Source organism: Pseudorasbora parva, chromosome 16, assembly GCF_024679245.1.
Source record: "Pseudorasbora parva isolate DD20220531a chromosome 16, ASM2467924v1, whole genome shotgun sequence".
Classification (NCBI taxonomy): domain Eukaryota; kingdom Metazoa; phylum Chordata; class Actinopteri; order Cypriniformes; family Gobionidae; genus Pseudorasbora; species Pseudorasbora parva.
Genome location: NC_090187.1, coordinates 29,561,593 through 29,584,694, shown reverse-complemented (window position 1 = coordinate 29,584,694; position 23,102 = coordinate 29,561,593). Strand labels below are relative to the sequence as shown.

Sequence of the window (23,102 nt, the reverse complement as noted above, 5' to 3'; positions counted from 1 at the left end):
GTTCTTCAAAATCATATTGTATTTGTTATTCTGCTAAATAAATAAAAGCATACAGATTTGGAATGACATGATGGTGCGTAAATAATTACAGGATTCTAACTTTTGGCTAAAATATACTTTTAATATATGATTACATGATTGCTATTCTATCGGTCTAATATTCATTAATATTAGAACGATCAGACTGTATTGAGTTATTGTTTGCATTTGAGTTCAGTAACTTTGGAAGGAAAAAGAGGACAAGAGAAGTGAAGAATGTGAAATGTGAAGAAACAAGATCATCTGAAAGACCATCAAGACGAATGCAATGACAAATTCTGGGTTTATTCCCTTTAAAATGCTCCCATTACACACGTCTCAATGAAACAATGGATTAATTAGTTCAGCGAAAAAATGTGTTTTAAAAAGGGCCATTTTTTTTATACACTTTTGATATAACACAGAGCCAGCTGTTGTATTTTTTCCATCAAGACAACACAAAAAGGAATAAGTTAATACTGACTCAGCTGTCCGACATGGCATTTGTTAGGACTTTAAAGGGATAGTTCACCCAAAAATGAACGTTCTGTTGTTTATTCACCCCCGTGTCATACCAATTTCCATGCTGTTGCAATGAACGAGAACTATAATTATAAAAGTGGTTTAGATGAGATTCCCATATTCGTTCCCAACACAAAGCTATCATATACAGAGGATGTGGCATATAGCTCATGAGTTGTGCACCACTTTTATGGCGCTTTTCATCTTTTTTTAAGCTCCGTTGTAATTGCATGGAAAAGATACATGCTTTTTTTTCTTGAGTTCCACAGAAGAAAGTAAGTCATGTTTAAGGGTTTGAGGGTGAGAAAATAGAGAAAGAATTTCATTTTTGTCAGAATTTCCACTGTTTCTTTACATTTTTTTGAGAAGGCTCATATCACAAAAACAAACAAACAAACAAACAAATACACAAACAAACAAACAAACAAATAGTTGGGATCACCAAATAAGAGCACCAAGTTAAAAATCAGGAACAAGCATGGAATAAAGACAAACTGTGAAACAGTAATCGCTAAATGAACTAAACAAGTTTAAAAGAAAGTAATTCGCATATCGTGATTCTGGCTCATCGTTTTCTGTTTGAGCAACAACATCAAACTGTGTAATGTGTCATTTTGTATATATTAGGCTCCATTTATACACTCATAGAAGAAAAATATTAAACCAACATTACATATAAACAATCCCTTACAAAACTATGGCTGTATATTGTTAGATGAGTGCAACAAGTAAAAGTATCTGTATTTGGTTAGGAGTTACCAGTCAAAACTTTGCCATTTTCGGTCTGTTGAACCCGCAGAACAAGTTGATGTCCACCGTTCCCAATTTTCAGATCTAATAAACACTACCATTCGAAAGTTTGATATTTTGATAAAAACGGTTTTGGAAAGAAGCCTCATCTGCACTGTAAAAAATATTACAAATGTAAGTAACCTGGTTTTGCCTTAAAATGTTGCGTTCATTAAAATAAAATAAAAAACTGAATTATACAATGAAGGAAAATGGTTTAATAAATAGAAATTCCAAATATTATTGTATCTGAACCACATAAATTACTTTTTTTTGGTGATAAATCATGAACATAGCACGTTTGGCATGTTTCACTGGATTACTACAAATAATAATTTTTTATGCAATATGCTTACTAAATCTTTTAAACCTATTGGAATAAAGGATTGTATTAACTCAAAGATTTAATTTCAATTAACTTAAATTTTAAGGCAACCAGGTAACTTAGTATGTAACTAAGTAACTTAAAGTATGTTTTACAGTACATATATAAACATATATATATATATATATATATATATATATATATATATATATATATATATATATATATATATATATACACACCTATACATATACATATATATATATATATATATATATATATATATATATATATATATATATATATATATACACACCTATACATATACATACATATATATATACGTTTTTTAAATTGTAAGTTATTTTTAAAGCTGATGTCCATAACTTTTTTTGTGTTCAAGATTTACAAATATTATACAATGACAATGTACAACATGAATCCCTTTTCGAAACCATGTTTTTAATCATTATGGTACACTTATAATAAGCATTTATATTGGGACTATTTCAGGCCAGACTGGTAGGTACCGCTGCGGAGGAGCACAGTCTCTGTGTGACTCGCCATAGACATAAACAGAGAGAAGTAGCTCCGGCTGCAGTGTTCTTCCGCAAGACAAGTGCAGTTCTGTTTATTAACCACTAGAGCGCAAAAAGTTACGGACTGCAGCTTTAAAATGTTATTCATTTCTGTGATGACAAAGCTGAATCTTCAGTCTCACATGATTCTTCAGAAACCATTCTAATATGCTGATTTGGTGCTCAAGAATCTGTTCTTTTAAAAAACCAATGTTGAAAACTGTTATATTTTTGAGTAAATTCAGTTCAAAAGAACATCATTTATTTAAAAATGACTGCAACATTAGAAATATCTTTACAGTCATTTTCGAAGAGAGAAAACGTACTGTCCCCAAACTTTTGAATGGTTGTGTAACTGTGAATAAACACACCCTGCTAAATGTGATATTCTAACAAATGAACATTTTTCATCCGCATTTTTATTAGTAACGCAACAAGGAGTTCAAACCCGCTGAATCTTTCTGTCATAGAACAGTTTTTTGCAAAGTAAGGCAAAGCTTGCAAAATCAATTCGCTAATTTCCTTTAGGCTACATAGCTTATTGAATGCTCCTTTCCTGTCGTTTTTGGCGAGATAGAGCAAACGGATCCAATTTCTTGATCCCAGAAGTTACCGACCACTTGTTATCTTGTCGTGGTTGTGTCATGCCTGAATTGACAAAATGTTGACGGAACGTGAAAAGCATTCGCTAAAAATTCTGCATCCCAAACCAAACTTCACATATCATCTGTGCTCATATGTACAGTGTCATTAAGGGTGTGTTCACACTTGACAGGTTTGGCTTGATTTAAATCAACTCTGGTGCGATTGATCTGTTAGCCCAGTTCAACTGATTAAGTGTGAACGATGGCATCCGAACCCAAACAAGCGGACTGAGAACGCTGAAAAGATGGGAATGTGGTTTGACTGAAATATGAATGCATCACGGACCAAAGATATCTAAACGGACCAAAAACACCCTAAAAAGGAGAGAATGCTGAGGCATACCTGTTTTTTTCGTCTTAAGAGCTACGTTGCCCATTACAGTTTGGTAAAGGTGTCAGAAACATACTCCCCTTGCATTTGTGAGCAACGGAGGAATTCCTCCCGCTGTTTTGACTCCTTTACACATTTTATAAACTCATTTATCATATATTCAAAATAGAAGTGTTTTTACCTCAGAACATTGTTTTGGATGCTCTTTACATTTTGTTTCAAAATACATTTTTGTTTTCTGTATCTTTCATTTCGGTCTTAAAAAATGACAGTGTGAATGCTAAGCCAATCAGGACTAAATGCTTTTCTTTTTTTGGTCCAGACCAAAAGAACCAAGACAACTGAACGACAAGTGTGAACACCCTAAGTCTACAACCTTACAAATCAATCATTTTGACATGATTCGTTTTTTTTTTTTTTTTACAGTTAGAAAGACTTGCTTGGCCTATTTAACCAATTATGTAGATGATGTTTAGATGATATGAATTTGTTCTGCGTCTACACGTTTCCATCAGCCATGATGTGCTCATTAAATATTAATGATTCCAATCATATGAATGGAGAAATGACATTTAAATGTACTGTACATGCAGAGTATAGCCTCATGGGGGTTGTAGCACTCTCAATTCCTTCTCAGTCTCAGGGCAAATATTGCCCTTCAAGACTATTAAGCATTGACTAATTAACATCTAATCTATCATGAGACTTCAAGTATGTATCTATGGGCCACTTCAAGTTAAGGACTCCCGACACGTCCGAGGAGCTCCGCAGTTCTAGAATGTTCTAGAATGTCTCCGTTTTACCAGACGAAGCAGCTCTCACACGCATAAGCATCCCATGAGGTAACCCAGGTTTGGAAGATGTTCTTTGTCAGCCCTAGGATGCCGATTACCTCATTACTGAGAGTTCAGAGAGAACATCTCCTTTAGAACCTCAGAGAAGGTGCTCGATCAAATGCGTCCAAGTCAAGGGGCCATGGTCCTTAAGCCCTGTTTTTCCATGATGTTCCACAGCTTCCGCAGGTTGGACTGAGTGATGGTGTCGTCCGGCTTCAGCTGCAAGGCTCGCAGGTAATTAGCCTCCGCTTCTTGGAGTTTGCCATTGAGATGGAGAATAGCTCCGAGGTTCATGAGGGCTGCCGGATACTGTGGGGGAAAAAAAAACACCAGTTTAAGGAAAAAGTAACTTTGAAAGTGTGGTCACATTTTAAAAGTAATGTGTTTTGTGTGAGAAAAGTTGGTCGTTGGTCGTGTGAATTCACCACGTTGTCTATGGTTTGAAGTTACTTCCGTGTGAGCCGTGCTTCATACATCTCTACACTAATGAAAATTGACCTTTTTAAAGGGTTAGTGCACCCAAAAATGAAAATTATGTCATTAATTACTCACCCTCATGTCGTTGGACACCTGTAACACCTTCGTTCATCTTCAGAACACAAATGAAGGTATTTTTGTTGAAAGCTGATGGCTGAGAAAGGCTTCAGAAAGGCCTCCATTGGCATTCAGTACATTCCCACTGACCCACTCACAAGACCCATAAGAGGCACTAAAGACGTCGCTACAAAGTCCATCTCACTACAGTGGCTGTACAATAATTTTACAATGCGACGAAAATAGTTATTGTGCGCACAAAAATCAAAATAACGACATAATCCACCAAATTATTGACGTGAACTCGACGCATGCGCGAGAATATGACGCAGCTCTGCCGTTCGAATCATAGGGAATGCATGACCCGGAAGAGGAGAAGAGCCGCTATCGCGTGAGTTCACGTCCGAGACCTACACGGAAGACAATATCTTGGCAGATAAAGTCATTATTTGGATATTTTTTGCGCACAAAAACTGTTCTCGCCGCTTGGTACAATTATTGTACAGCCACTGTAGTGAGATGGACTTTGTAACGAAGTCTTTAGTGCCTTTTATGGGTCTTGTGAGTGGGTCAGTCGAAATGTACTGAATCCCAATGGAGGCCTTTTTGAAGCCTTTCTCAGCCATCAGCTTTCAACAAAAATATCTTCATTTGTGTTCTGAAGATGAACGAAGGTGTTACAGGTGTCCAACGACATTAGGGTAAGTAATTAATTACATAATTTTCATTTTTGGGTGAACTAACCCTTTAAGTATGTGACCGCATCTTATGGAAGCAAATAAAATGTTTTGCCTGCTTATTCTAAAACAAACCAAGGTTCAAGCGACTCTTTGGCATTTCTGAAATGTTTTCTGGTTCACATGTCGATAAATTTAACCAGAAACTCTGTTATTCTACAGTCCATAACTCTCCTGGATGCACATCATCTGTTTTACTTATGTCAGAGTTACATGAGTAATGTTGAATGCACCAGGCTTCAATGGAAACAATATGTTGTCTACGCCGATTCTTCTCACATAAGGAGATTTCAATAGATGCATAAATCAAAATGAACCTAAACTAAATCCAACATACCACGAGTTCTTACATGGACATTCAAAACACATTTGTTGCAGCACCAAAATTTCAACACAAATATGTCTAAAATATACAAGTTAATGTGATTTAATACAAAACCATTTCTGGACATGCTTCACTTGCCACCTCTGAAGGGAACGAGTTGTATATTATCTTAACACTCTTGAGAGTAAAACTTACACTAACTGACTTTTTAGGCCAGCTGCCATGGTTTTCCACACGGAAAAGTAGAAAGAGACGATCGTTGTAAAATTACACAAAGCACAAGTAATATATTAGTGCTATTTGACCCGACACAGAAAAGTCAAACCTCAGAACAAGACTGAGGGACAAATGAACTGCAAACTGTGGTATTAACTGCACTCAGGTGACACATATACCTTCCTCTCAAAACCCAATATATTCAGACATATTCAGCAAATTTTTCACTAGCTCCAAGTATCAAAAAAATCTTTAGAAAAACAGAAAATGTACTGGTAATTTCCTGCCAGGACATTTCGTTTAACCCTAAAACACAATAAAATGTGTAATTCAAAATACTGGTAAAACCAATATGTAAATATGTAAAATCAATATAAAAATTCAGTAACACTTTATTTTAGTGCCCTTGTTACACAGATTACATGTGGTTACTATAGTAAAACCTAAAGTATAGTAACCTATACTAACCCAAACCTATAGTAAGTGTAGTTAATTACACTTGATATGACCAAAAATACATAATATACAAAATATACATCATTTGGTTTAAACTGTAATGGATTAATCAGAAAGGTACCTATTCTAATTTTAAACCAAAACATTTCATAATATTAAAAATAAAATACAAAAAAGTTTATTTGAAAATTTAAAAGATTCATATATGAGTCATTCTATTAGGGGTAGACGTCATGTCCGTGGACTCAATTATCAATTTTAAAATTATGTCAATAACTTTTCACTTCAAGCAATGGTCGCTTTTATATCAGGGGCATTTCTTATTAATTCAATACAAAAATCTAACAGATACCTATCTCCTATCTTGCAAAAAGGGCATATTCTATATTAGAATTTGCTGTTTTTGTGCTGTCTGACTTAGTAAATGTGAGGTTTTGCTCTTCAGATTAGCTCTAAAATGCTGTTTCTGTATATATTTCTTATAAATATTTGTCCCTATAAAATCCCCTATAAATCATCAATGGTTTGTTCTAAAGACCAACATCAGGGTGATGTCATTCCTTGTTTGGAGGGAAATTTGAATGACAGTGTGGTAGGTCATAACTTCATATTCTTCAATATGTGATCTATCTTATTGTCTGCACACAGAGTAGATTAATTGACCGCCTTCTGTGTTATCAACATGTTCTGGTGAACTTGAGTCACATTATATTTATAAATGTGTAGTGAACGAATATAGAAACATAAATTAATCAAGGTCACCTACTAACTAGTCCAAGGCCAGCAGTTTGCACAATGCCCTAAAATGGTCAAACGTGTTACCTGTCAACCGTGTTACCTGTCAACTGTAACAGTTGACAAGGATTCACATAGTTGACAATTACATTTTTTTAAATTTAATTAATTGTTTGTACTTACGTTTGTTGAAAAAAAAAAAGTTATAATTTTCAAGAGAGTTTTATTTTCCTTCTAATGTGTCCTGTCAACGGTGTTACTCCTGGTGTTACCCCTGTTACTCCTAAAAACAGCTTTATATTATGTAACAAAAAAAGCCTCCAAAAACTTCCTAATTTTAGTTCACAAAACGGATTTACAAGTCAAGCCAACTCTTATATTTACATGTGCATATTTTGTGTTTGTACACTTTTGAAAATGGTGCAATGTTTGATAGTTGTCCAGATGTGTGTGGAGACCCAAGACTTTAGATTTCTTCAGAGAAGGTCCTGTGCCTTTAACAGCCAAAAACTATGGATAACCATCACCACAACATAGAGCTTTTCTAGATACTGTCAGGTGAGAGGAAGTGAGCAGTGGAGGGGAATCTGCCCCGCTGTGGCCTCCAGAAGTTTCCTGACCTCCCTCCTTCCTCTTCACCCTACACTCTAACCGCACAGTATCCCTCACAACACTATCATGGCATGCAGTCACAGCATCAGCAGTACCAGATGTGGAAAGGATCTTGGGACTTTTGTTGAAACAGCTGCTGAGACAAACATCCCTGTAGACAAAAAGTCCAGACACTGTACAATACTTAAATAAAAAAAAAAAAAAAAATTCAGGGTTTCTGTTAGCAAAGAATGTAGATGTAATGTAGTTTGAGTGCACTTTAAATTAATTAAACATCACTGGAATTACACTATACTATATTTGACAAGGCTGACACATCAAACATTCAGAATATTCATTTGGCCAAGTTTAAAAATAAGTCATGCTTGCCAGAATTTCAACAATGATTCAGTTCACATATTACCTCTAAAGGCTGTTAAACACAATAGCAATGCTAGTTTCAAACAGTGGCTTGAGTTTAGGGTCATTTTTTACTTTACTTGTAAATTTACTTTTCATACCAAAATATAGTTTTTTTTTTCTTCTTCTAAATAAAATAAATAAAATAATAATAATAAAATAAAGTTATGCAAATAATTTTATAAGCATACATAACCATAACTCGGACATAGCTATTTTTATATAATAATAATAACAACAACAACAACAACAACAGAAAATACTTAAAATTATATATAAACTATAAAATGATTACATAATATTTTTTAAAAATCTGGTTAACTTATTCCACCATTGTTTTAATGAGGGTTCATTACCAGTTTGCTGCTTTATAAAAAATAAATAAAATAATAATACATAAATAAACATTTCTCTTAATCTAAACGTCAACCTCACCTAACAAGTTTAAGCCTCCCATCAGACTTCCAAAAATTCTTCACATTTGTGAACCTGGACCACAAAATCAGTCATATGGGTCATTTTGTTTTTAAATTGAGATGTATACATAATCTGAAAGATGAAATAATAAGCTTGATGTATGATACAACTATTTGAAAAACTGGAATATGAGGGTGCAAAAAATCTAAATATTGAGAAAATCGCCTTTAAAGTTGTCCGCGGCAATGTTAAGCAAAGTAGTAGCAATTACTACTACTAATACATTTTTGATGTATTTACACTAGGACATTTACAAAATATCTTCATGGAACATGATATTGACCTAAAGGGTTAGTGCACCCAAAAATGAAAATTATTTCATTAATTACTCACCCTCATGTCGTTGGACACCCGTGACACCTTTGTTCATCTTCAGAACACAAATGAAGATAGTTTTGTTGAAAGCTGATGGCTGAGAAAGGCCTCTATTGGTCCAAGTTGTTATTTAGATTTTTGTGGGCACAATAACTATTTTCGTCACATTGTAAAATGATTGTACAGCCACTGTAGTGAGATGGTCTTTGTAATGACGTCTTTATTGCCTTTATGGGTCTTGTGAGTGGGTCAGTGGGAATGTACTGAATGCCAATGGAGGCCTTTCTGAAGCCTTTCTCAGCCATCAGCTTTCAACAAAAATATCTTCATTTGTGTTCCGAAGATGAACGAAGGTGTTACGGGTGTCCAACGACATGAGGGTGAGTAATTAATGAAATAATTTTCATTTTTGGGTGAACTAACCCTTTAAGTCATTAATATCTTAATGATTTTTGGTATAAAAGAAAAAAATATATTGTATTGTTGGCTATTGCCACAAATATACCGTGCAACTTAACTGGTTATGTGGTCCAGGGTCACATTTTTTTTAACATTAATTTGACCATTTTACACTTCTGCTTGGTTTACAAGGCAACTTCCTTTCATGCAGCTGCACACTAAACATCAAACGCTTTCACATATTCCAAAGAAATCAAACAACTGTGTGTTTTGCGAACCTCACAGTACACTTTTCTGACACACTGCGTCTCTTTAAAGTTGGAGACTGATGCTGTGAAAACAAACCCCAAAACCGCCAGCAGAGCTTGTACAGTTGGTCACTGATACAACTTATGGGGAGCCGTCAAGTCACACCAATCAAAGTCAACCCCCATGTGTTCGGATAGCACGTCTTATGTGCAGCGCTGCTTGGGTACTTACATTGGGTCTCAGGCTGGCTGCTTGTCCGTAGTACTTCTCAGCAGCATCATTGAGGCTGGCTTGCCTGAAAGAGCAAATAAACATTGTGTGTTACTTCATCCTGTCTCACAGGTTTACTGCTGGCCATTAAACCAGGGACCATTTGTTGACTAACTTTAATGCCATGGAAAAGCTGAGCCAAATAGGGTTATAAAACTGCCTGACTTCACAATTTTTGAGCAGAGAAAATTGCCCTTATTTCTTAGGTCATGACCTACAACCTTCTGGATGTTCTTTGAAGATCTTTAGCTTTTTACAACCTAAAGGTTGTTTTGTTTTTTCATGTAAAACACCCACATGTATCTTCTGGTAGCAATATTTTATTTGAGAAGTGAGTTCAATATGGAGACAATGACAGTTGGCCAAGACAGGCCGGGTTGTAATGATGAAAGAGCCGAAGATTTATGATAGATGACCATTTTTCTCATTCTGGCGAGTTTTATAGACCCTACCTTATCCTTAACAAAATTGTTTTTGCTGAACAGAGCTAAGGTTAAATGTATAAAATAGGATGGACTGTACATTCAAGCAATGAGACGATGGATAAATTATGTCTGTGGAAAACATTCCATTTCCAACCTTGACATGGGAGTGAAAGATGAATAAGGAAGAAGATAAATGAAGACAGAATTACTATACAATTCAGGAGGAAATTTCTACAAGTAAAGTTGAAGATGGAATAGGTAAAAAAGGCCAGAGTTATTGGACAGCATTTCAGACACATGCTCGGTTGCTAATGTGGGCGACACACATTTGAATTTGGCTCGCGACATTTCCTAATCCCATTCTCAACTCCTCATATTTGAATTCCCTGCCCTCACTCTGCTATACAATGCACAAAAGACAAAATAAAGTGCTGTGTGGAAAAATGGTTTGGGTCATGGTGAATTTTGAAGAGCTAAAAATGGTACTGTCATTCCCTAAAATTTGTGTTTGTACTATTGTTTTTGCAGTATCTGTATATTTATGTGGCATCGCTTTTGATGCGTCATTAGCTGGTGAAGAGAATTTAAATATTGTAAAGTTAACGAAAGTTTTCATTGGCATTCTGATGTTTGGAGTGGGTGTAATGACAAAATGTAAGTAGACCAGGAAGATTTTTAAAATGAGCGGCTTATTTATAAATACAGCCAATCTAGATCAGTCGGTTTCAAATTGCGGTGATGTCCAGGCGGCTTTTGGGGGTCAGCCATAGACTGTAAAAAAATATGGACGTAAGTAAATATGGACATGAGCTCACCCATAGGATTCTGAAGTGCAGTTTTGAAGCGTAAAGTAGAGATGAGCTGGCCGTTGCCATCTTGGCAGCGCGTCATCGCCCGGTTAACAGAAAATGGGCAAAGAGGCGGGACATGGGCGGAGCTGAGGTGACGCAATGACTAACAGACAGCGGATAAATGGCTATTCACCTGTCACTCAAAGTAACCACGCCCTTAATTATGCAGAACTTTAAGGCTTTATATAATGTAAACGAATGAGTAAAAAAAAAAAAATCACCCCCCTCACAGTTGTCATGAAGGGCAAAATAAATAATCAATATACACAATAGAACCAAAACCACAATTTGTACCAGGCTGTAAATATGTTTTTTTTTCTGCTGTAAAAGTTGGGCATTTTAACATGGGGCTTAATGAGATTCTGCTCTCTTCTGTAGCCTGTCCCTAGTGGCCAGTCGATGAATTGCAGTTTAAGTTACTTCCGTATTGGCTTCAAGAGAAACTGGGGGAGGCTGTCGCTTGGGGTCAGCAGAAGAAAAAAATAAAGTATAAAAATGTAAAGCAAACTACTAAAATAGTCGCTTTGAAAACAATGACAATTTTTTTAAATTAATTTACAATATTCAATTATTCAATACATTGAACATTATAAAATAATTTCTATGCATTGATTTTTTCTTCTTATGCAGTCTAAATGAGTCTTAAAATATAAAGCTGCCTTCATTTAAAAGTTTAAAAATCTAATTTAGATGTATCCATTTTGAATAATATATTTATCTTCCTTTTTGAACCTTGCATCTTCCCTAATGGCCCGCCCTTTTTTTCTTTCAATTTTTTTAAAAATAAAAATAGTTATTTTTAAAATCTAAAGATAAAAAAGTTACATAAATAAAAATCTAAGATAAAAAGTTACACAAATATCTATGGGATGACCGATTCTCAACAGTCGACTTAAGCATTTAAGCAGAACCATGTGTTACTGTTCACCATCCACAGTTCTGTTTTACAATCCTTTCCTCCTAAACGACGAGTCGTGTAATTTTCACATTCACATGCACGCAATAAAACATGACTTGATCATAACCACAATTGTCTGCAGGGGCAAAGAATTCCCTTATAATCATCAGTTGGAAAGTGACCACCCTCAGCATAAAGTCAAAACCCAACAGTATTAGGACTGGACTGGTCTCCATGACCACATTCCACAACTGCAATATATGGTGAAAATCGAAAAGACAGCATCAACAGGACCTCCCTAGGTCAGATTTAAACCTCCAAAATACAATAAAACAAATGTTTAATTTTTGGCAACCAAAACTATTCCTCCATCCCACCACAATCTGTTCATCACATCATCCCAAAGTGGTCACCAACCTTCAGAGAAAAAGAATAAAAGAATTCATGACTTGTTGATGTAACCATCTAAGACTGCATTACACGAGAGCTTCAATGGTAGCCTTTTATTGTACAAAGCTATAGAAATCCATTAACCAAAAAAACTAAACCAAAAAAATAAACAGAGAGAGCTATGGATTATGGATAATAACGTTAACAATGCTCATGGAGGCAATTTGTCTGAAATCAGACATCAATTGTCTTGAAATGTATTGTGGAAGGAGGTGAATTTGTTCCAAAAGTGGTGATTTAAAAGAGATTAATTTAGAGACGCGACATGAAGGAAAAGGTTTTAGCGTGCTGTAGACTGTCAAGACTGTAAGAACGCTAAAATCCTCTTTAAGAAGATGCCTTATAAATGTATCCCTCTTAAAGTATTACTGCTAATATATATATACATATATATATATAAAACTTGTTTGGAAGTAGTCCGATTTGACGTAGCTTTTCCTTAGAGTGGCAGGGACACAGTTTGGCTGGGGTTTAGAATAACCCGCGGCCGTTTGAAGAGGGCAAGGAAACTGATAGTGAGGAAGCAAACTTGTCGGTGCAGACGGGCCCCTGAGAGCCATAAGAAAACGGCGCACATCTGAAGAGGCCTCGTACTTCCCCACCCCGCTCACATCCACCCCCCATCTGAGACCCTTCTGCATGTCCTTCCAAGACAAACACAACAGGAACCTGATCTTCAAATAAGTTAGACCGCAAGCCAGAATAAAGGCAGGGGACACGGCCTAAGACAGAAATGAACAACCATGTTTTCGTGTAGCATAAAGCCCCATGCAAAATCTGCTGAAGGGCTGTAATATTTTTTAGGAAGTGTGTAACTATATACCATGTGAACTCCATGTAGTAATTATGAGAAGTGTATTCAACAGAAACCTCGAGGCAAGGGTATTAATGCGGGCTTTCCATTACATGTCCTGCGGTGCACTGCTATAGAAAGAAAGCATCCATACAAATGGGTAAGGGGAAAGAGTAAGAGAAAGAGATAGAAAAACATCCTCTAATGCAGCAGTTCTCAGCTGGTTTTGCTTCAGGATCCAAATATTACATTGGACATCAAAGTGGCAAAGCAACATAAGACCAATATTGTTCAACGTAAAAAAAAACAAAAAAAAAAACTGGCTTCTACACTATTCATATTTAAATGGACAAGGTGCTTTTTTTGGATTTGTACTGATTTATTATTATGGTAGAAAATTGAGGGTATGTTTAGACTGTCGGATTTTTAAGAAATATCAGATTTAAGATCCGATAAGATTTAGCAAATGCGATTTTTACAAATCTGTTTCTATCTACATATATATGCGAATTTGAAATCCTATTCAAAACGGAAATCCGTTTCAGTCTGACCTCTCTGATCATATTTCACATGTTTTTTTTACTTTCTCTTAAAGGCACAATATGTAATGTTTCAGCATTAAAAATATAAAAGATCACTATATCTATGTTATATATTTTTTAAAGTTGTGTGTTTACATTATCCCGACAGTTCCAATTAACTTCTAAATCCAGAGAAATTAATATTTTAATTCGAAGACACGGACCGTGTCTTTATTTCCGTTATGTCGCCAGTCTTTCACGTCATATCCACGTTTGCGTCTTGCTTCCTGCGGAACTCGGCGGAACCGCCAAACTCAAAGAGGAACACTGACAGTATAAGGGGAACACCCGTATAAAAAAGTCTGTACGATAATGGATCATGACTACTCTTTGCCTGTACGTTTTGCCAGCTCAACAAAGCGCAAACGTACGGGTGAAAAAAAATGACCCGAGAAGATTTTGGGACAGTAGAAGAAGCAAGAGACGTGTAAACCTTGGAGAAGCCTTTGAAAGATGGCGAAATCTTCGTGACAAGCTCGGACTGCAGAGAGATATGCTGATCTCGCTTTCGTTTTAATAAACAGGTAATTTAAGTAACCATTCAGCTAACATAATAATCATATAATCATAACATGCTGTATGTTTGCATATTGCATAGCGATCTTGACCACATTGAGACGAGTTTAGCTAAATACGTATACATTTTGTATTGCATCGGCTTTTCAAACAGGTGGATTCTGTGTTTTTGGAGACTGAAACTGAGACTTTTTAAAACTGATTCAAAAGTATATTTATATCCGTATATTTGGTGACACGATGATGTCATGTGTAAAACGCAGATGGAATAGCTATTATTGGTTTTATATGTAGCTGGAGAAGGTAACGTTAGCTTCATAAGGTAATATGCCACTATCTTGGTCAATTAATATAAGGTGACCGTCACTTTTATCATATGTTAATACTAGCTACATATAATATCGATTTAATAATGATCTACTTATTCATATATCTCTGAGTTCCGAAATAAATGTTTATTAGAATGATTGATGAACGTGGGGAGCGACACAGCGCGTGTTCCAATGAACAACGTATTGCTGGTGCTGGTTCTCTCATTTACTATGTTTTATGTTGGTAATGATAAACTAAATTGAAATGTATTTCCTTATTGAACAGTTGATATACAGAATGTTCGACAATCGCGGATGCCATGTCAACATATCTATAATTTGAGTAACTCAAATTATGATGCACGGTTAATATGTCAACATAGCCTACCAACTTATAGGTGTGTTGACATAGCGACCGCCCGCACAACATTCTGTCTCGCACATTATCTAACGCTACTGATAAGTTTGTTAAGTAACGGTAGCTCGCTGCTATTTCATTAAATTGACATTATATAAAGTGAAAAGCCGTAACTAAACTTAACAATAATAGAGATGTAATATAACAATTACCTTGTCAGTGAACATGTTTTCTGCTGGAGATGCCAGATTCGCTGGTTGACAGTGACAATGACAACAAACTCCCATGAGCCCACGCACTTTCCCGACGTCATCAAAGTACGTCTGTTGTTATTATTTTGAATGAGTGACCCCTAGTGGCCAAAAGTTGCATACTGCACGTTTAAATATCAGTTGTTGTTATAGGAAACATGCTAAAAGTCGCTGCAGAAACAAGGTTGGGTTGTTGCAAAGTGCCAGAGGAGCAGAAAATGACAACAGAGACATGTTTTGAAACCGGCGGAGACGACCGAACAGAATAAAGCCAGTCCCCATGTTTGTGCCGCAGTAATCCCACGCATCTACATAGTTATGTAGTAAATGAGACAACTTCTGCATTGCAAACCCCTCCATGTTGTGAACTCAACGTCATAGCAACATAAACAAATATAGATATTTTGGAAACCGAAAGAGCACCATGGGATAAACAAATCAGATTTAAACAGGTGAGATACACGGTGTGGCTGTGGCCAATCAGAAATTTTAGATCCGATTCCGATCGGATACACAAATAATCAGATTTGGTTTGATAGTGTGAACATAGCCAAAGTGGAACCGCAATTTGTATTTTAGGGAGAAGAATTGAAAACCTAAATTAATTTAAATCTTGTTTGTAAAATACATATATATTAGGGATGCAATAATACAGTTAGTCCACGGTTCAATAAATACCTCGGTTTTAACCACGGTTTATCGTTCTGTTCGTTTTATTTTGCTATTCTATAGGAAACAGGAACAGAAAGAGGTTAAGAAGAAAATGTTTTTATTGCAATACTCTTTCTTTATTTTACATAAAAGACTTGAAAAACCTTACTTAAACTTAGAACTTTACTTTAAAAAAAACCTTGTACACATTCCTAGTGTATTGTATAAAATAAATATATAGCTATAAAGATTTACAGTGGCAGCTCAGAGCTGTACAGCTGTAGTATGAAATTGAATTAATAAATGTAAAATTAAAACATCAGTGTTCAATATAAAATATACATTGATTAAAAGCTACTGGATAAAAGTTTTTTTATTTATTCAAGAGCAGGGAGCGATTTTCTCTCTGTCTTTTGTTGTTTTATTAACATAATTTTAGAGGTGAACTGTCCCTTTAAGGACAAGTGTTCACGACGTGCTCGCATCTCATATACAGACACACACGATTTTACTTTCACTTTCGACATAACCGACTGTGTTTATATATGTTAACCTTGTGTGTATCTGTCAGAATTAGCGCAGTAAGACTACTTAGTCAAGTAATCACCTGTGTTTGACAGGCGCACGTGCAATGCGTTTGACAGGCGCATGCGCATGTAAAACATTTAATAAGAACGCAAAGGAAATGTTTACCCGACAAGGCTTTAATACGCATGCAAATAATGAACTTTCGTGATTGTGAATAACTAGTGTTTGTGAGTATAACTCTCTGACACCAGCATTTCAAGCTTGGCTGAACACCCCCTAACTTTAGTGTATATGATTGGACATTTACTCTTCTCAGTGCGTAGACTCACAGGTACACTCAAACAGAACCAAAATAAACAGAGAGAAATATTTCAAACAGAGAGAAATAAAAATCATGGCCCCACTTTATATTAGGTGGCCTTAAGTACTATGTACTTACATCAAAAATAAGTACAATGTACTTACTGTGTTCAAATTGTATTGCAAAACACCTTTGCTGATATTGAGGTGGGATACGGGTAGTGTTAGGGACAGGTGTGGTGGTGTGGGTCAGTTTAAGGGTAGGGTTAGGGACAGGTGTGGTGGTGTGGGTCAGTTTAAGGGTAGGGTTAGGGACAGGTGTGGTGGTGTGGGTCAGTTTAAGGGTAGGGTTAGGGACAGGTGTGGTGGTGTGGGTCAGTTTAAGGGTAGAGTTAGGGACAGGTGTGGTGGTGTGGGTCAGTTTAAGGGTAGGGTTAGGGACAGGTGTGGTGGTGTGGGTCAGTTTAAGGGTAGGGTTAGGGACAGGTGTGGTGGTGTGGGTCAGTTTAAGGGTAGAGTTAGGGACAGGTGTGGTGGTGTGGAGGTGTGGGTCAGTTTAAGGGTAGGGTTAGGGACAGGTGTGGTGGTGTGGGTAAGTTTAAGGGTAGGGTTAGGGACAGGTGTGGTGGTGTGGGTCAGTTTAAGGGTAGGGTTAGGGACAGGTGTGGTGGTGTGGGTCAGTTTAAGGGTAGAGTTAGGGACAGGTGTGGTGGTGTAGGTCAGTTTAAGGGTAGGGTTAGGGACAGGTGTGGTGGTGTGGGTCAGTTTAAGGGTAGGGTTAGGGACAGGTGAGGTGGTGTGGGTAAGTTTAAGGGTAGGGTTAGGGACAGGTGTGGTGGTGTGGGTAAGTTTAAGGGTAGGGTTAGGGACAGGTGTGGTGGTGTGGGTCAGTTTAAGGGTAGGGTTAGGGACAGGTGTGGTGGTGTGGGTAAGTTTAAGGGTAGGGTTAGGGACAGGTGTGGTGGTGTGGGTCAGTTTAAGGGTAGGGTTAGGGACAGGTGTGGTGGTGTGGGTCAGTTTAAGGGTAGGGTTAGGGACAGGTGTGGTGGTGTGGGTCAGTTTAAGGGTAGGGTTAGGGACAGGTGTGGTGGTGTGGGTAAGTTTAAGGGTAGGGTTAGGGACAGGTGTGGTGGTGTGGGTCAGTTTAAGGGTAGGGTTAGGGACAGGTGAGGTGGTGTGGAGGTGTGGGTCAGTTTAAGGGTAGATTTAGGGACAGGTGTGGTGGTGTGGGTCAGTTTAAGGGTAGGGTTAGGGACAGGTGTGTTGGAGTGGGTCAGTTTAAGGGTAGAGTTAGGGACAGGTGTGGTGGTGTGGGTCAGTTTAAGGGTAGGGTTAGGGACAGGTGTGGTGGTGTGGGTCAGTTTAAGGGTAGGGTTAGGGACAGGTGTGGTGGTGTGGGTCAGTTTAAGGGTAGAGTTAGGGACAGGTGTGGTGGTGTGGAGGTGTGGGTCAGTTTAAGGGTAGGGTTAGGGACAGGTGTGGTGGTGTGGGTAAGTTTAAGGGTAGGGTTAGGGACAGGTGTGGTGGTGTGGGTCAGTTTAAGGGTAGGGTTAGGGACAGGTGTGGTGGTGTGGGTCAGTTTAAGGGTAGAGTTAGGGACAGGTGTGGTGGTGTAGGTCAGTTTAAGGGTAGGGTTAGGGACAGGTGTGGTGGTGTGGGTCAGTTTAAGGGTAGGGTTAGGGACAGGTGAGGTGGTGTGGGTAAGTTTAAGGGTAGGGTTAGGGACAGGTGTGGTGGTGTGGGTAAGTTTAAGGGTAGGGTTAGGGACAGGTGTGGTGGTGTGGGTCAGTTTAAGGGTAGGGTTAGGGACAGGTGTGGTGGTGTGGGTAAGTTTAAGGGTAGGGTTAGGGACAGGTGTGGTGGTGTGGGTCAGTTTAAGGGTAGGGTTAGGGACAGGTGTGGTGGTGTGGGTCAGTTTAAGGGTAGGGTTAGGGACAGGTGTGGTGGTGTGGGTCAGTTTAAGGGTAGGGTTAGGGACAGGTGTGGTGGTGTGGGTAAGTTTAAGGGTAGGGTTAGGGACAGGTGTGGTGGTGTGGGTCAGTTTAAGGGTAGGGTTAGGGACAGGTGAGGTGGTGTGGAGGTGTGGGTCAGTTTAAGGGTAGATTTAGGGACAGGTGTGGTGGTGTGGGTCAGTTTAAGGGTAGGGTTAGGGACAGGTGTGTTGGAGTGGGTCAGTTTAAGGGTAGAGTTAGGGACAGGTGTGGTGGTGTGGGTCAGTTTAAGGGTAGGGTTAGGGACAGGTGTGGTGGTGTGGGTCAGTTTAAGGGTAGGGTTAGGGACAGGTGTGGTGGTGTGGGTCAGTTTAAGGGTAGGGTTAGGGACAGGTGAGGTGGTGTGGAGGTGTGGGTCAGTTTAAGGGTAGATTTAGGGACAGGTGTGGTGGTGTGGGTCAGTTTAAGGGTAGGGTTAGGGACAGGTGTGGTGGAGTGGGTCAGTTTAAGGGTAGAGTTAGGGACAGGTGTGGTGGTGTGGGTCAGTTTAAGGGTAGGGTTAGGGACAGGTGTGGTGGTGTGGGTCAGTTTAAGGGTAGGGTTAGGGACAGGTGTGGTGGAGTGCGTCAGTTTAAGGGTAGGGTTAGGGACAGGTGTGGTGGTGTGGGTCAGTTTAAGGGTAGGGTTAGGGACAGGTGTGGTGGTGTGGGTAAGTTTAAGGGTAGAGTTAGGGACAGGTGTGGTGGTTTGGGTCAGTTTAAGGGTAGGTTTAGGAACAGGTGTGGTGGTGTGAGTAAGTTTAAGGGTAGGGTTAGGGACAGGTGGGGTGGTGTGGGTCAGTTTAAGGGTAGGTTTAGGGACAGGTGTGGTGGTTTGGGTCAGTTTAAGGGTAGGGTTAGGGACAGGTGTGGTGGTGTGGGTCAGTTTAAGGGTAGAGTTAGGGACAGGTGTGTGGTGGTGTGGGTCAGTTTAAGGGTAGGGTTAGGGACAGGTGTGGTGGTGTGGGTCAGTTTAAGGGTAGGGTTAGGGACAGGTGTGGTGGTGTGGGTCAGTTTAAGGGTAGGGTTAGGGACAGGTGTGGTGGTGTGGGTCAGTTTAAGGGTAGGGTTAGGGACAGGTGGGGTGGTGTGGGTCAGTTTAAGGGTAGGTTTAGGGACAGGTGTGGTGGTGTGGGTCAGTTTAAGGGTAGGTTTAGGGACAGGTGTGGTGGTGTGGGTAAGTTTAAGGGTAGGGTTAGGTGTAAGGGAAGTGCCAACTGTGTAATTACAAATGTAACTACAGAAATTAATTACAGAAGTAAATACATGCAGGTTTTTTTAAAAATGTAAGTACAATGTAAAGACATGTATTTACACAATAAGTGGATTGTATCAAATGATTAATTAAAATGTTAGTACATAGTACTTAAGGCCACCAAATATAAAGTGGGTCCAAAATAAAAAATCATATGCAAAACCGAAAAAAAAAACAAAAAAAAAAAAACACGCAATTCACAAGCGTGAACCGTCAATGCCGTACCGAATGGTTGAATATTATATTGACAATTGTGGCATCCCTAATATATTATATGTTCTATTTTATTTATTTATTTTTTAATAGTTTTTTCAAGACGTGATAGGTCCTCGCTTGAAGGTTTTGGCGAGGTTTTTATTGACCTTGCAGAGAAACCGACCTGGACCTTGGTGGAAGAACATTTCCTTCAAATTACAATTCAGTACATTCCACATCCTGACATTCAAATTCAACAGAACCAACCGAACCAGGATGACAGCTACAGGAAACATTTATGCTTTGTCCAGGGTATTTAATCATAGTAAAAAAAATTGTCTATATGGATTTAGCATGTCCTTCTCACCTGAGCATGTGAGCTGCACTGAAAACCACATCAAATTCTTCACTGTCCAACTGGGCGGCTTTCTCTGCCATTTCGGCAGCCTCCAAAAGCCGCGAGTCCTCCAGCAAAAACTGACCTGAGGAAGAAAAGGGGAAATTTCATTTTATATTTGCTTTTACTCCCTCGGAAAGACAAATGTGAAATATTTCCTTTGGCTGTGGGACGGATAGTTTGGTCTGCCCTCTCAATGATTCTGTGAAACATGAGATAGCAAGGGTGCTGCACGCCGCGCAAACCATCTGACAGACCATTTGTCCAATTGAGATTTCTCCGATAGGCATGTTTCCGTGACAAATTAAATGCTTACTCCTGTAAGGTTGTGGAAAGGGGACCGACTGGGATCTGAAACTTCTGCAGTATCGTTGCTAGAGGCATCGGTCAAGACTGAAGTGGAATAAACAGCCTGTTGCTATTTGGCGAAGTGGCTATCCACACTCTTGAACACTGCTGGGCCAAAACCAATTTTTTTTTTCTCCAAATAGCAATGGACCAAAGTAGAAACATAAGAAGTGATGTTATGCAAAGGAAGAAAGTTTGAAGTGCCCCAATTATGCATTTTACCAGACATTTACTGTGTAATATAGTGGTTTGTGTTTTGTATGAACCTTTGTAGGTTTGTAACAATTTTGCATAATACCAGTCTATGGATTTCATTGGCTGGCAGCAAACAAATGTCTACCACATAGAATTTCCAGCTCAAGTCAAATCAGCGACTTTTTTCAATGTTTTATTATTGGACTCAAATTGATATGGTAAAATTAATGCCATTGTTACTGTTCGTATCACTGTGTATACAAGAGCCGAGGAAGCTTCCAGTGTTAGATACGGTACGGTACTGGCCATTTAGTTCTCAACATGTGCTATAAGCCTATCAACAAACGAGTATTTAAAAAAAAAAAAAAAAAAAAAAAAAAGTATTTATTTGGAAAGGAGGGGTTTCTAGAGACTGAATCCTTTATCTAGCTGTTTCAGACAGTGTCTAAAAGAGGTGATACTGCAATTATAAGATAATTAAATTGTATTTTTGATGCATGTAAACAAAATCAGAGACCTATATAAAAGCATAATAGGGGCACTTTAACCCTTAAATGCATGAATGTTTCACATTATTATATTCAGGTCTTTAGCGACTTGGATCTATATCTAACATGGATGGATATAGATCCAGGTATAATTTTATATTATACCTGTTGTTATAATATAAAAATCTCCTGATAATAGAGTTACAAGTACATGAGTATAAAATAAAGCATATCATGTTAGCTTTTGGGGCTTGGAAGGGTTCAGTTTGAGCAGATGTTTTATACCATCATCACTGTCCTCATCAGAGCTCATTTCCCAGTACATTCAGCATCTGGCTCATATTCACCATCTCAAACATGTTCTCAAAACTATCATTTTCAACACCATCAAAATCAATATTTTGATTGCTGACAGCTTTTTCACCAGATCCACCATCAAGTGACAGTGGTACAAATATTTGATTGCGATTATGTCTAACTTTAAAAAAATGAATGAGGTGGAGGGTAGCGAATGACATCCCGTGTCACTAAAGAACTGAGGTATGGGTTTAAGGGTTAAACATTGCCAACAATGAAGGCATGTCTGGGTGGCACAAATCGAGCATGAAGCAGCTTTCTCCCTGTGGTAAATGACAATGTGATATATCATGCAAAACGGAAAATACAAAGAAGAAGGCAAGTTCTCCAGGAAGGTGGTTGTACACCAGAGAACAATAGAAGGAAATAGAAGATCTTCCTCATGGCCTTTGGATCGTACGTGCTCTAAAGATGTCTGATCAGACACGTACTAAATAATATTACACAGATGCCTTGGCAGCGATTGAGTGGAAAACACATTGTTGGGGTTAGCCAGTGTTTAGCCAGTGATTATGTGTTTTTCTCGACTAAATCCATATATGGGAGCATCCAGGGATTTGAGGAAAAAAAAACTCATATTCCGAGATAAAACTAAAACTTTTTTAAACATCAAATTTGAAACTACTGTAAATTAATATATATATATATATATATATATATATATATATATATATATATATATATATATATATATATATATATATATATATATATATGACATACTGTGCAATATTAATAATGCACTTAGCATATATATATATAAATATATATATATATATATATATATTTTTTTTTTTTTTCTTTAACATTCCTATAACAGCAAAATGGACTCAAATTTATGAAAATGACAGGACACAAATGAACCCAACAAAGGTCACATTTTCATTAAAAACTGTCAATATAGAAACAAATGAAAAAATTAACAAACCATTAGGATGTGCTGCACAATGATAATAGGCGTTTAAAACGATTATTGTAAATATTGTCAAACTCCTTTGTTTTGAGAAAAGTCTTAGTTGCAGAAAATGGATGTAGGCTATAATTTGGATAAACCATGTTCATGCAGACACACATGCACAATCATATGCTTTTCCCTCAGAGAAATATGGTCTCATTATCTCTTTGCTCACCGAGGCGTGTGTGGGTTCGTCTCACTGGAATAACATCTGTATTCCAGGTATGCTTCAGATAACACCCAGACAATGCCTTCCTGCACAA

At 37.9% G+C, this 23,102-nt stretch overlaps 1 protein-coding gene across 1 annotated transcript in view; it reads right to left on the bottom strand.

Moving 5' to 3' along the window:
- Positions 1–2,023: 2,023 nt before the first annotated feature.
- tmtc2b (transmembrane O-mannosyltransferase targeting cadherins 2b) overlaps positions 2,024–23,102 on the bottom strand; it is a 162,657-nt gene continuing 141,578 nt past the window's right edge. The window contains exons 10-12 of the mRNA XM_067420190.1: positions 20,467–20,581; positions 9,729–9,792; positions 2,024–4,352 (exon numbers count right to left, since the gene is read on the bottom strand). Of these exons, the coding sequence (XP_067276291.1) occupies positions 4,173–4,352; positions 9,729–9,792; positions 20,467–20,581 (359 nt within the window). The 3' untranslated portion in view covers positions 2,024–4,172. The remainder of the gene's footprint in view (positions 4,353–9,728; positions 9,793–20,466; positions 20,582–23,102) is intronic.